A 14,359-nucleotide genomic window follows, 5' to 3' on the forward strand; every position below is an offset into this window, starting at 1 on the left:
GAAATGTTTAAATATTTAAATGAAAATGAAAAGAAAAAAAGCTGGAGGGCAGAGGGAGGGGTGGGAAATTTTTGAATTTTAAATGATCTGATAACTGATTTTCCTAAATTTAAGCCATAGCATCAGTGAAATGTTCAACAAATACTAACATCAGTGTGTTTCCACGGCAACGGAGTCCCACTATGAGGGTTGATGTTGATTTTAGGTCCAATAAGGTGAAGGTTCACTCTGAATGTTGTCCACTTATTATGTTTTGTTGTCTTGTTGTTCCTAATAACCAGTAGTAACCAGTATCTACATTTACTGGTCATTAAGGGACTGGTTTTAATCCACTTTTAAACTTATAACTAACTTTGCAATGTTGTTTAAACAAGATTGCATATAAAATGTGTTGTTATTACTGTACTTTTGTTCTCCTCCTTATTTCACTTTCGTTATCGTTATTTTTGGTGTTTGGTAATTACTATAGTTATAATTATCATTATTGATCAGCAGCCCAGTCAATAACCTGAATGCCTGATCCGGTGAAGTCCTTTCATTGGCGTGCAGCTGAGAGGTGAGGCCATCCAGAGGTGTAGAGTTCCTCACCCCACCCACTGTTTCCTCCCATTACAGCAGAAGGAGGGACAGAGAGTGGGGGGTGGGGGGTTATTAGAACCAGAGACCTTCAGGGTGACGTCGAGCAGAACATTCAGGATGTGGCAGAACTAAACTACCCAACAGAGGCCTGCTTCAAAAGGTAATCCTGAAACACACACACACACACACACACACACAGTAATGACGGTGTGTGTTTGCCGGTGTGAGAGGTGTGAGAGGAAGAGCTTGTTGGGTGAGTTTCTGTCTCTGTCCCGTGTGAACGCTGAAGGTAGTGAATCTGTTGGTGAACAGAAGGAGAGTAAGACTGGATTAGTCTGTGGTTTAGTCTCAGCGCTGGAGCTCAATATAACCAAAACTGTGTTTCCTTCTAAATTCACAACACGTTTACAGCGTTGTTGTTTTTATTTTACATTACAGCAACTTTTTCTGGTGTCTTGGGTCGTTTCTTTTATTTTCTAGCTACCCACACGTCTGTGTCTGAGCTAAAATTCCGTTCCACCAACATGGGAAAACAAAAAGTAGCTTGCTTCAAAATTTATCAAATAGCATTTTAAGACGAATACGATCTTTTTCACAGCGTGAGCTTCTAAAACCACCTTATCATCATTCAACATCCTGATTTCCAGCTGAAATTACAGTTCGCTGCAAGACCAGACATGAGGTAAGAATGAAATCTGTTCCTCTGATGGCAACATGTGTTCTACTGTCAGCTGATCCCAGGTGAAGACTGGACCCACACAGGATGGGTTCTGTGAATAATTACACCTTCACAATGTGGACTTTGTCTTTACTTTCCCCAAAGAGGTTGAGTTATACTCAATATATACTGTTCATTTGTCAGGATTAGACAAAACCTGCTTGAGCGTTGGTCGAACAGCACACGGCAGAGAAGGAGCCTTTTTCAATAAAAAAGGTGGATCAAGGAAATGAAAACCACCCCCATCAGAACAGGAATGCTGACACAGCTACATTCAGTTGAAAATGGTTCCAGATCCTCGGTGTTTGGTTTCATAGTGAATTTAAAGAGAGGGGTTGAATGTGAGGGGAGTATGGTCTGGGGAGAACGCGCCGACGGTACACACTCCAAACACTCCAAATACTCCAAATACTCCAAACACTCGCCTGGAAGAAAGTTGTTGATTTAACTGCAGGTCTATAATAGATGATGTTCTGTGCGGTGCCATTGGATTCTACTGAATCATGATGACATACTGTACGTCTATTTACCCACCCTATTTAAATCAATAAAGGCCGAATACAAGAAAAATATTTTTGAAATATAGTCATGAGTCTATTAAATATCTAAACCAGTCAGGCAGTGTGTAATTGTGTGTAATGTGTAATTTGGCTTTAGTCTTCTATTCACTGACAAAATATTTATTCTTTATTTAACTTTTATTTAACTAAGAAAAGTCTCGGTGAGTTCAATAACTCGTGTCCCAGGCTGTCCTGGTCAAGACCGATGGCAAAGAGTTAAACACACAATACACCGTCAGCGACAGCACACACACACACACACACACACACACACACACACACACACACACACACACACACACACACACACACACACACACACACACACACACACACACACACACACACACACACACACACACACACACACACTCACACACACACAGTACACTGAACTACAGACAGGTATAACAAATTAAACCGACAGCTAAAAAAGCATACGGGTAGAAAGAGCTGCAATTTCCTGTCAATGTTGAATTTAAAAGGTTTATAAAAGTACTGAGATGGAAGAAATTCCAGTTTAATTGTGGCTTGAAGTTTATTCCTGTTGGTGCATTGGTGTCACAAAGTTCAGCTCTCGATGACGGTGTGTGTAATAGTGATGGATCTGTAAACGCTGACTTAGTAAGAAAGCACATTGGAAATAGGAAACACCGCCAGACTTACTCTCCCATTATTATCTTGATGAAAATGGTTTCATGGAAGACATTTTTATTTCCCAGGGTGCAAAGTTTCTCCAGAGCGCACATTCTGCAGGAGTTAAACCTGCAGTGTCTGGAGCTGGCAGCCAATGACCACCGAGGCTTTAAGCAGCAGTTTGAGGTAACAGTGAGTTTGGGCTGGAGTCTGGATGAAGCTCCATGTGGTCAACATGTCTGCTAACATATCATCTGCTTCTGTTCAGGAACTACATGACGTCGGCAACAATCTCCCAAAACGAGTGGGAGACTCAGAGAACAACAGAGAGAAGAACAGATACCCCTACGTGTTACCATGTAAGGGCAAAGGTCATGGCTCTGCAGATTACAGTCAATCAATCAACCTTTATTTGTATAGAAGTTAATCACATCAGCAGACATTTCAGAGCACTTTAACAGAGAAACCCTCCAGAGCACACATAAGCAACAGAGGTGGGGGATAAACTCCCTCATTGAGGGAGAAACCCCAGACAGGACCCAGACTCCAGAGGGCGGTTAACCGCCTTGACTTGTTGGGTGGAAAGGGAAAACAATGGGGATAGCTTTAGCTATAGCTAGATAGCTGAAGCTTCTCCCTCCTGTTCTACTCTTAAAGGCCTGACGGGTCACCAGAAATCCTGCATCCTCAGAGCGAAGGGCCCTGGGGGGGGATACACTTCAATGAGATGTCCAATGTACGATGGAGACTCACAGTGAAGAGCTTTATTTGTGATCATGAGGATCCTAATGGAGGAGATTAAACAGCATGATAATAAGGAATTGCTGTAATCTAATCCAGAAGTAACAAAAGCATGACTGAGTTTTTCTGTGTCTTTAAAGGATCAGAAATGTCTAATTTCAGCAATGTTTCATCAATGAAATAAGACACAGACTTACAGCACGTCATGACTGTGTTAATGTTAGTGTGATAGTGTCTGACTTCTATGTCTGCTTTCCATTTTCTAACCACATCTGTACAGACGACCACTGTCGAGTCAGGCTGTCCGTCCAAAACTCCCATCAGCACAGCGACTACATCAACGCCAACTTTGTGCCGGTGAGAACTGAACTGGTTTTTACTCCAGTTCATCCGCCTTTCCATCTGCACCCATCTGTTCATGTGAGTGTGTCTGAATTCAGGGCGGAGGATCAGAGAGAGACTTCATCTGCACCCAAGGTCCTTTGAGCAACACCACAGCTGACTTCTGGAGGATGGTGTGGGAGCAAAACGTCAGAATAATCGTCATGGTGACGGCTCTGAGATACAAGGACATAGTGAGTAAAACATCTCACTCTTGGTGATCAGTCTAGCTAGTCTTTAGGTGTCTATCTATTTCCAAGCTTTGGGCTAAACTAACCCAACCACCTGTAGCTCCATATTTATAATGCAGGCATCAGGGTGGGGCCAATCCATCATCTAACCCCCATGAGCAAAAGGAATACATTTAATAATTTATTTAATAAGTCAGCCTTTGCCTTCATGTACATCACAGAGAATTCCGTAGTTCTTGACATTTTTCCCACGTGTCTTGGTGCAGGTGTTGTGTGAAAAGTACTGGCCTCTGGAGCGAGGGACCGTTTATCACGGATTGATTCAAGTGACAACAGTGAGCCGTGTACAAGGTCCAGATTATTTTATCACCACCATTAACCTCAGACAGGTGAGAGACAGGTGCATCTATTATCCTCTTTGGCTTCATCCTCTGCTGCTGCCTGGTTTTCCAGCAATCAATCAAAAGACGGAAGGAGTCCTGCTCTAACGGAGCTGTTCATATTTCAGAGAGATTGTCCAACCGGCAGGGTAATCACACACTACTATTACCCTTCCTGGCCGGATCGGGGCGTCCCCAAAGACCCATCATCGCTGTGCGCCTTCACCGAACAGGTGCGGCTCAGTCTGGAAGCCGTTCCTCGCCTGGGGCCGGCTGTGGTGCACTGCAGGTCTGACCTCCAGCCCATCGCCCTTCGTGTCAGGAAACGCATTCCTGCCGTTTATTACAGACAGATGTTGAAGTCGGTTGTTTGTGTGCTGCAGTGCAGGCGTGGGGCGTTCAGGGACTCTGGTGACGTTGTTGTGGATGATGCAGCTTTGTGTGAGGGGCATCCGGCCTGATATCCGGGCCGCTGTGGAGGACCTGCGCCTGCATCGGATGTGGATGGTGCAGAATCTGGTAAGCAATGACCAACACCACCAGTAACACTTCTGGTAATTTTTTCAATTTCTTTAAAAACGCTTATGGTATTGATTAAATGCTCATTATGTGGGTAGATATTTACTTCAATTAAGTCTTGTTTTAAAGAGGGATGCGCCCGACCTCAGTAGAAACAAAAGGCATTCCTTGTTTCCAGATTATATTTTATAAATCTCTCTCTCTTCATGTTCATAAATAAAATATTTTATAATATATTATAATGCACCAAACTCATAAACAAATGAAGATTGAAAAGCTGGTAGAAAGCAACATAAAACTATTACTAAACATAAAAATACACTGATATTTATATTTTAATGTGAATTAAGAGCAGAAATATGACTTACACAATAACCAAATAACTTTTACTTCCTTTTTATATTGCCAGAGTGCCACACTAATTAATAACTTTAGACTTTTCATGCTATGGTATTATTATTATTGTATTTTTAATATTATTATTCCCTTTCCCCTTATGCCTTAATTTTTCTTCAATGTATATTTTCCGTTTCTGTTTGTTCTGTGTCTGAATGCTGCTGCAACATTTAAATTTCCCATTTTGGGATCAATAAAGTATATTTTATCTTATAAACACGTTATCTGCACTTGGACGTATTAACTGTGTGATGGCTGAGACTGTTGGACTAGTGGCCCACAGAGAGTTTTTACCAGCTGAGGAGCCAATAGATGGGAGTCTTTATGTGTTCTAATGCAAATAACATTTAAAACCATTATATAGAAGTTTTTGGATTTTAACAGGCAGCAAAGTGTACAGATGTAGGACGTATTGGAAAACTTATTTTTCAAAACATTAATTTCATAAAATTAATTATATGCAGTAGTTTACCCAAGTTTGGCAGGCCAGATTCCAAAGCCGAAGGGGCCGTACATGGCCCGCGGGCCGTAGTTTGGTTTAGACTGGGGTATTAGGAGTATTTGAATGTAATTGCTGAATTGTCTTCCCTCCGACACACTTTCCTTTGTGTTTTAGGGGCAGTACATACTCATCCATCAGTGTCTGCTCCACTGGCTTCATTGGGGGATCCCAGCATAGTGAGAACACAGACGTTTAATTTTAGCATCAGAGGGGTATGACATGTTAACAGGTGTTTCCTCTTTACCTGTAGCCCACACACTCAGAGACCCAGTTCAAACGTTAACCACACACAACCTCACAGCTCAGCCCGGGGAAACCACTCAGGGAGGAGACGTCACCAACGGCGGACGCTTGCATCCAACCAGCCACAGAACTCAGTGCAACAGGTGTTGCATCCTGGGAACCTACTGAGGAGGCTGCTGCCGTCCTCATCGCAGTTCAACCCAGGCTTTCACGCTTCCTGAGCCAGAGTCACAAAATCAAGCAAGACACTGCCAAGATAGACAGCCTTCAGACGGGGTCCATGCTCTAAACCGTGCATTCTACACGACTGCCCCTGAGGGCAGAAAGGCTGGGCTGATCGCATGTGAATACGTGATGATCAAGCAACGCACCGATGGAAGGGATAAACCTGCTGCTCAGGTTAGACCAGTTTCCCTCCGGTGAGAGTCGATGTGAAAATAATGAGGATGCTAATGACTCAACACTGAAGATCATGGATGAGTTTCAACTGAAAACACGCCCCAACATACAGCCAGCAAACGGATTTCTACACCTTTTTGTACCTTTGGCTGCCTCCATTGTCGAGGAAGTGATGCAGTGAGATGACTTTTATTTAGTCTTTTAAAAAAAGAAAAAGAAATCGTGCACCATTCTATATCACACAATGCAGGCAATCAGCATTTCATGATGTATGTGGCAGAGTTGAAAGCAGAATTGCTAGAAAGGCAGACACATGGTATCGTGGCTGTACAAAAGGTCATGTTTCAAAAAGACAGGCACTGCCATTCTCCTTAGATGACTGAAAACCATCACAGTACATGAAGGAGCTATGAGTATTATACATTATAGAACATTAAGGGCTGACCCACGTCTTTTTAAGTCTCTCATCTGTCGTGTAATAAACATGTATGATACAATAAAACCCTCTCCGAGGCAGTTCTGAGTTTCATGATTGACAAAACAACAACCAGCATCTCTCTTCCTCCCCCCTGCAAGCGTTAGCGGCTGGAGTCGAGTGTCGACAGCGTATTGCAATAAAGTCCATGACCTGGTGTGGTTCGATGCCGCCGCAGCCCAAGAGCCAATCACTGAAGTCGTCCGTAGAGTTCAGAGCTGGAGCCAGACGTGTGACACGCAAACTGAGAGGGAGAACTTGAAAATGAGCTTTTCTCTTCCTTTTGGACACTTGATCCAGTCGTGGTGTTCACGAGACGTCTGACGGCGACTCTAAGGCAGGTGAGGGAACATAAAGCAATGAGGAGGGATGTCCATGGACAGCAGCATAGCACAGGCCAACCCCAGGAAATGTGTACATATATGTTACAGAAAACAACATGGCAAAGAAAACAAACTGTTACAGACTATTGGTGAAGTGAAACAACCGTTAAAATAACATTTAAATTAGAGTTTGGGTCTAATAAAATGAGAAACTTCATCCTATAGACAAATAAAAACGAAATAGGAAATTAAAAATAAACAGTCAGGTTAAAAGTTTGACATGATCATTATTGGCTATATGTATATGTACAGTTTGAGTGTAAAATAAGCGGACATGTAATGAGGATAAATATACATGCCACCCTTGAACACGGAGAGGGTGTGAGAATAGAAAACTACTGATAGTGAGAACTCCAAAGGCAGGCTGAAAACACTAGTCCTTTTCTTGTATTGTTCTCTTGTCGTCCACCTAGTGCACGCTCTCCGACATGTTAATGGCTTCATGGATTTCACGGACGACCAGGATGCGTGCCAGCATCTGCTCCAGCTGTTCTTTTGGGATGGGTTGGGTCGAGTACCAGATGGGGCTGTTGGGAGCGACGACGGGCTCTGGGGTCAGGTAGAAGGTGTCGTTACGACCCTTAGCGCTCTGCGGACTGAAGGAGAAGGACAGCAGGGTGTGAGCAAAAGTTCACGGACATCATGTACAGCAGCACCTCCACAAAATTACAGCCTTGGGGCTGCTTTACTGTTCATGTAAGGGTGACAAAAGCAAAGCGCAGATAGCAGCAAGCTGCTACGCATCGGTCTGGGAACCATGAGTAATCCAATGACATGGACAAGCATTTGTCAACTGAACACTAAAATATAGAATATAATGTACAAATCCTTGCATCTAATTCTGTTTGCGATTTAACTTTGCTGATGTAACGTCAGAGAGCTGCTGCTCTGATTCACGGAGCTGCGTTATCCAACAGATGTCTGAATGGAGAGGATATTTTTACCAAACCAGTCGGGTTTATTTAAAATGGTTCTGTGATGGATGAGGGTTAAGTTTAAGTTGAGTGGAAAAAAAACTTGAATTATTCAGAAGGTAGTGGGTTTTCTGCTGAATAAAGAAATAGGTGAGTAGTTACTCTCTAATTGAAGTATTTTGACTTGTATTTTGTTTTTACATTCCACTGAAAAAAAGATTAGAGATTACGTAACACCAGGAACACCAAAACAAATATCTTCCACATGAAATCACTGAATTTCAAAGTACCTGGAGATTCCCACTTCTAACGTTTCCATCGATAAAATATGATCAGACATTTCATTTTGTGACCAAACGTTCCCTCTGGAATAACAAAAGCAATTTCATTACAGAACCTCTGGGTCCCTTTTTAAAAGTTGCAAAGGACGCTGAAATTTTTTCTCGAAGGCCAAACAGATTAGTTACAGTTATCCCCCAGCAGAAAACACAAAAATAGTCATTATATACCACAGCCGTGGTTTGTCAGTTTCCTAGCAACAGTGTTCTGACAAGTTTAACCACTTGATCTCTGAGTACATGTAATTCCAGTGTGTACTCCATCTCCAATGTCAATACCTTCAGTACCTGTGTTTTATTTATAGGTAGCAGCATCATTCCTCGTTGGATATTTACCATTTGAAGAGGTAGAAATCGTAGAGCTTGATGGGGCATCGCAGAGGGTTCTCTGGGTCCTCTAGCTGCTCTGCATACATGTCATCTGTGACTGAACACACAGAAACACCGTTTGTCACCTTGAAATGTTTATTTCTCTCAGACACTGCAGCACAAATCCAAGTCACATGCACCCCCTACCTTTCTGTCCGATGAACCTCTCTGTTGACTTCAGGTATCGGATGCTGGTGCTTTTGTCTTTGGGGTTGTTGGGACTCTTCCTGGTGTGTCTCAACACCTTAGAAAAGGCCACTTTTAGATGCTGATCCACAGTCTTTAGGTGGAAATACCTGTAAAAAAAGACAAGCAGCATATAAATGTACAGTGGATGCTCATTTATTGCTATATATTACCTATTTCTTTGGATTATGCTGGGATTTTACAGTGTTCATGTTAAGAATTTGCTTTAGTATACAAAAACACAATGACAAACACTGTGTTCAGGTCTGTACATATACGTGTGGATTTATATAAGTGTAATAAATAATCTCTCTATGGGGATTAATATAAAATAAATGTAGAGAGACAATATCACTGCACTTTGACTATGCAGTTCTAGAAACCATTGTTTCGTGATGAAAGAATTAGTAGAAGTAAACTCACTTAGTGTTAAAGAACATGAGTGTTGTTAGCAGCGTGGAGGGAGAATGAGCTCCCAGCTGTTTGCATTCCCACAGCATCTCCTCCGTCACGTGGCTGGGGATAATATAACCTGGAGGAGAGGCATTCAAGATTTATTTCATCCTCATTATACTAAAAACTTTGCTCAACATTTCTCCAAATGTTGCAGTTCCCTGACATACAAAAACAAGAGTCGTGAGGGGAAGACCTACCAGCCCAGTTATTATTTTATTAAAATAAATCATGCTTATATAATCAGAATACATTTTGCATCATTATTCAAGATGCATGTAAAATATTTAACATTTACTTTATATTATTCCCAGACCAAAAAAAGATAAACAGGTAGACACCAATAAAGAGCAATATCTGTATTCCTGAACTGCATGTAAGAGGGTTTAAATACTGTATAAAGTAACACAACAGAACGAACGGAAGTTTGTCATAAAACAAAATATTTTACACACCTAGCGGATGAACGGATGGCCTCCATTGCTCCAAGATTTGGTGCAGACTGTGAGCAAAGCGAGTGTAGTACTGATCTGAGAAAATGTCATCCACACGACCGTTATCGAACAAATACTGCAGAGAAAATAGGAGAAATAAAGACACGATCAAAAAGTGTTTTCATTAAGTACCAAGAGCAAGTGAATGGATGCTAAACAGAGGGTTTGTGTTTGTCTGTAGCATGAACACACCTTTTGTATGCACAGAAACACATAGTAGAGCACATCAGCCTCATAAGACTCCTCTTCCAGACCCCTAGCCTCTGTTGTCATCCAGGACAGACCCATGCAGAGCTCCGCTACAGCACACGACACCAAGTCCTCCTGGAAACGCAGCGCCTGGCGCCCTGAAGTACACGAGTACACATGTTAGAGGATGTGCAAACAGATTGAGCTGCAAAAATACAAACAACACAACGGCGTCCTGACACTGGAAAAACATGTCATGCGTCTGTGCGCTTACGTCCAATTGGAGCCAGTTTGTTTTTATCTAATTTGTCCATCTCTGCGTTTTTCCGTTGAGCCCAGAGCCGCCACACATCCAGACCCTCCTCTGGCTTCAGGGTCGCAGGCAGCAGCAGCTCCTGCACCTGAACCTGCTGCTGGCCTTGACCATCAACTTCAGCTACCACCGTTTGACCCTGCAAAGGAAAAAAAAAACAAGCATACTTACACTTCAAACATTTTGCAGTCAACAGATCCATGCCTATAGGGGTATTATGATAACATTAGAATGATGAGCGTTACGTGACTCAGTGTTACTGTGGTGATACCTGTAAATGCTGTGCATCCTGTCCTGACAGCCCCTGTGTGTGCAGCACCTGCTGCTGCGGGTCCCAGATCAGGGACTGTGCAGTGTTGGAGTAACCCTGTACAGCCACCGGAATGTGGATGTTTCCGTTCATCAGCTGAGCAGGGAACAGCGTGTTTGCAGCTAGCGTATGGACCACTTCCTCCTGCCCCCCCATCCCTCCAGAGCTGGTGATGCTGGACACGGCCTGTGCTGTTTGACTCTGACTGGCAGGGATTTTCAGTTTGTCATTTTCCACAGTCACTTGCGTTGGCATTGTGGTCATAGTTGTAGTGTTTGTACCCGCAACCTGCACTGTCCCATAAGCCTCCTGGGGGATGGCGATGTGTGTGACCTGCTCGCGGGCTCCGGAACCAGCGGGAGCAGAGTAGACTGGGATTGTCCAAGTCTCCCCGGTGGGACTGGTGATGGTTCCAGTAGCGCTGTAAAGGTGGGAGCTGTCCACCGTTAGCAGGTCTGGGCGCAGCGACACGTAACTCTGCTGCTGCCCCTGACCCTGGGGGATGGCCAGGACCGTAGCTACTTGCTGGCCAGGCAGGGCGTAGGACACCGTGATGGGCATGTCCACCTTTCGCTTTTTGGCCGGCTGGAGGACGCCTGCTCCCTGTGAGGTGGCGACTGTAGTTCCAAGTACCCTCCTCTCATTGTCCTGTTGCTGGGTGGGAGAGAGAGCCCCCACTGTCTGGATTTGAATCTGTTGTCCTCCAGCGACAGCTGCCACCAACTGGGCTTGTAGCTAAAATGAAAGGGAGACAGAGCTATATGACTACATCTGAACTCCATCCACGCTGTTGAGAATGTGCTGAAGTGTGTTCCATTAGCAAACCTGCTGGTGCTGCTCCTCCGTCAGTTCCCCAGGCTGAATCAGCTGCGCAGTAGTAACACCCTGAAGCTGCTGATGGGAACCAGAGGGCACTTGGAGGACCTGACCCAACATCTGACCTTGATGCTGCCCTTGAATCTGAACCTGAACAGATTTAGAAAAAACACTTTGCAAAACCTAAGATTCAACGTAATGGGATGACGTGATAAATAACACAACAGTATAATAAAATTGCAAACCTGCACTATCTGTTGCTCTGTATTCTGCTGCACAGTCTGCTGCTGTGATGTGGTTTCTTGTATCTGCTGTGGCTGGACTTGCACCTGAACCTGAACCATTAGACAGAATCAGTCAGAAAGTTTTCTTCTTCTTTGGATCATAATGAGAGAATTTTGTGATCTCATTTACCGGACAAGCCAGTTCCAACAATGACCCTGCCACCTCTGTGCTGTCCGTGTAGATGCAGTTAGCTTCTTGTTGGTAGACCATGGTGGTGGTGGTTGTCGTAGTGTCTCCACTTTGCTGGCTGAACTCCTGTAAGGCGTCTGGACCCTTGCTGGCCAGAGACTCCAGGAACTCTTTCATACGATGCTGAGGGATGCTGCGAGCCTTCTGCCTCACAAGCTCCTCATAGGAGCCTGTACCATCCAGGGAGTTATTCATCTTTCTCGATGAGTTGAATCTAAGAAAAAAAAAACAGGTTTTAAAATTATTTTTTAAAAATAACTATAAACATCTACAGATCTACATGTTTTATCTGAGTGACCAAAGAATGGACGCAAATCAGATTTCAGTATCTGACCTACAGCTGAGCGCGTAGCAACAAAGATGGTAATAGGAAAGGGTTAATTCTAGATCGGTGTGTGCGAGCAGCGACAAAAGCGCGGCCACTTTCCAAATCCGATGCCGTTTTCACAGCAGTGATGAAACCGCTGCATAATGAAACCATTACGAATTATTTTTTTTACATAGCGATTACATTACTATGCAGCTGCTTTACAGAAGCAATCTAATCGCTGATTACACAACAAGCTAGGTTAGCAGCTCGGCTAACAGGCGCGTGTTGTTTGCAAATAACGTTCAGCCGATGTTGTTCAGCGAAGTGCAGCGAATCGATCACGGCCAACAGCTCTCATGTTAGTTTCATATCAGGTGGTGTTCGATCAGAAAGTGAAGGAGAATGTGGTAACTCCCCCCTTCCGCTCGTTTCATCGACTCTATTTTGTTATCGTTTGGGCTAGCAAGCTAATGTTAGCGGGCGCGTTCGCTACCTCTTCCTCAACCGGGCCGAGGCCCGAGCCGCCCACAGCCGCTGCTCTGCCCACGAAGCGTCGCTCCTCCTCCAACGAGCAGGGACGCGAGGTGACACTGGCGTGTCTCTGCGGTGGACTTATTCTTAATTTACCCCACTTTTCGTTAAAACCTTAGCTGTACTTTTTCTTTTTCTTGGCCACTCATATTTCGCTGGGCGCCATCTTACAACACTACCTCCAGACCAATGAGATAGCGATTTGTAATTCCGTGGTGGTATCGCGGTATTTTGACAACACAATCTCGCGATAACTGAGGCCGGTGGGTGCTCTCGTTAAAGGAGACTTACACGGGCAAAGAAGTAGACAAGATTGAGGAGATGTCGGTCCACCTTAAAACACTGCAAAGTCAGACAGACACTCCTAGTGGTTCACTGGCCTCTGAAACTTTTAAGGTAGTCCGACAAAGTTGCGCTAAACATTTGGGCGGTGTTCTTGGAGCTCCGGGCAATGGAAGGTTAATTCCCACGCACGGTACTTCAGCGTGGTCTGCGTCTCCCACTCTCCTAATTTTGACCTATTTTTGGGAAAACGGAATACTGTATATTTAGCTTTTTCTGTTATTTATGTTTATTTATGTTTATAAGGTCAATGCTATTTTGCAGCAAAAAAAGAAATCGTTGCATGGAGCGCTTGTATCCTAGGCACACATGCATATCCCTTTGACTGGTAACAGTATTGGCTATAAAATATTTATCAACTTCATTATGCATATTATTTTATGAAAACCACTGACAAATCAGTGACTAAAATTGCAAATTATACCTATAGTATTATAGTCTACATTTCTGAAAGCTTTTTTTTATTACACACACACACCTTTCCAGTTACTGTTATTTCTCAGTATGATATAGTGGTTGATATTTTATTCTGATGGTAGAATGTCACCAGTATAACGCTGACTTATTTAAAAACATCAGGTTATTAACATAGAAACATATTTGTCTATTATTTATTCTTGTTTCCCATCAAAAGGGCACACATGAACTCTCCCGAGTATTTTTTTTTTAATTAGAAAAATGCTTTGGCAGTGACTCACCACATTTGTGAGAAAGTTGTGCTTGGCATGTAAGAACATCATCTCAGCAAAATTGACAAGTCAATATTAAATTAGCAAACAGCAGGTTCTATTGAATAAAGAAATGTGTATATGGAAAAAATGATAAACACTGTTAGTGGCAGGGCTTTGAACCAGACGATTTTGCCAACAGAAACGGAAATTAACGGAATTATAACGATTCCAGTTTTATGTTCCATCAATTAATTGACGTTGCTAAACCGGTTAGAACAAAAAAATACAGATCCCAAACCAGTTAATAAAATTCCTTGTAAAAATAAATAGGTAGGGAGCTTTGACTTTTATGTTGGCAAATAAAACAATTAGTTTACATACTGTAGATGTGTCCCTACAGTAAACAGAACACTGATCCAGTGACGGAATGGAGGATGGAGAGTGAGACGGAGAAGTTGCGGCAGTTTATGATGCAGCAAAATTTGCAGGTGTCAGTGTCAGAGGTCACCGGGGAGCGAACAGAGCATTGGTCCGAATGAAGCATCT

At 43.2% G+C, this 14,359-nt stretch overlaps 2 protein-coding genes across 4 annotated transcripts; one reads left to right on the forward strand and one right to left on the reverse strand.

Annotated features, from left to right (window-relative positions):
* The first annotated feature begins 628 nt into the window (after positions 1-628).
* LOC137613201 (receptor-type tyrosine-protein phosphatase V-like) lies at positions 629-6,421 on the forward strand. Of its 2 annotated transcripts, XM_068342216.1 has the most exons (11): positions 629-739; positions 1,178-1,261; positions 2,580-2,679; positions 2,762-2,852; positions 3,515-3,591; positions 3,675-3,809; positions 4,073-4,195; positions 4,315-4,475; positions 4,570-4,705; positions 5,718-5,779; positions 5,854-6,421. In XM_068342216.1, exons 2-11 carry the CDS (start codon positions 1,257-1,259, stop codon positions 6,065-6,067), a joined length of 1,104 nt encoding a protein of 367 aa, XP_068198317.1. In that variant the 5' UTR covers positions 629-739; positions 1,178-1,256; the 3' UTR covers positions 6,068-6,421. The 2 variants fall into 2 exon arrangements, with proteins under 2 accessions (XP_068198317.1, XP_068198326.1); XM_068342225.1 differs by lacking the exon at positions 5,718-5,779 and having other exon boundaries at positions 5,854-6,020.
* A 143-nt stretch (positions 6,422-6,564) lies between these two features.
* On the reverse strand, positions 6,565-12,970 carry LOC137613193 (transcriptional regulator QRICH1-like). Of its 2 annotated transcripts, none has more exons than XM_068342201.1 (12): positions 12,763-12,970; positions 11,900-12,173; positions 11,731-11,820; positions 11,495-11,635; positions 10,631-11,404; positions 10,321-10,498; positions 10,050-10,204; positions 9,819-9,933; positions 9,334-9,442; positions 8,872-9,020; positions 8,692-8,782; positions 6,565-7,699 (listed from the first exon to the last, which is right to left on the reverse strand). In XM_068342201.1, the coding sequence occupies exons 2-12, from the start codon at positions 12,152-12,154 to the stop codon at positions 7,513-7,515; spliced, it is 2,244 nt and encodes a 747-aa protein (XP_068198302.1). In that variant the 5' UTR covers positions 12,155-12,173; positions 12,763-12,970; the 3' UTR covers positions 6,565-7,512. The 2 variants fall into 2 exon arrangements, with proteins under 2 accessions (XP_068198302.1, XP_068198292.1); XM_068342191.1 differs by lacking the exon at positions 12,763-12,970 and adding an exon at positions 12,298-12,715.
* Between the last annotated feature and the right edge of the window lie 1,389 nt (positions 12,971-14,359).

Source organism: Antennarius striatus, chromosome 2 (genome assembly GCF_040054535.1).
Source record: "Antennarius striatus isolate MH-2024 chromosome 2, ASM4005453v1, whole genome shotgun sequence".
NCBI lineage: Eukaryota > Metazoa > Chordata > Actinopteri > Lophiiformes > Antennariidae > Antennarius > Antennarius striatus.

Bases quoted from the DNA above. Each gene is read 5' to 3' on its own strand.
- LOC137613201 (XM_068342216.1), top strand. The intron at 4,476-4,569 runs GTCTGACCTCCA...TGTGTGCTGCAG, and splicing joins CCGGCTGTGGTGCACTGCAG to TGCAGGCGTGGGGCGTTCAG. The intron at 5,780-5,853 runs GTGAGAACACAG...CTTTACCTGTAG, and splicing joins CATTGGGGGATCCCAGCATA to CCCACACACTCAGAGACCCA.
- LOC137613193 (XM_068342191.1), bottom strand. From the start codon at position 12,440: ATGGTTTCATTATGCAGCGGTTTCATCACTGCTGTGAAAACGGCATCG. The intron at 11,405-11,494 runs GTTTGCTAATGG...CTTTCATTTTAG, and splicing joins CGGAGGAGCAGCACCAGCAG to CTACAAGCCCAGTTGGTGGC. The intron at 7,700-8,691 runs GTAAATATCCAA...CTTCTCCTTCAG, and splicing joins GATTTCTACCTCTTCAAATG to TCCGCAGAGCGCTAAGGGTC.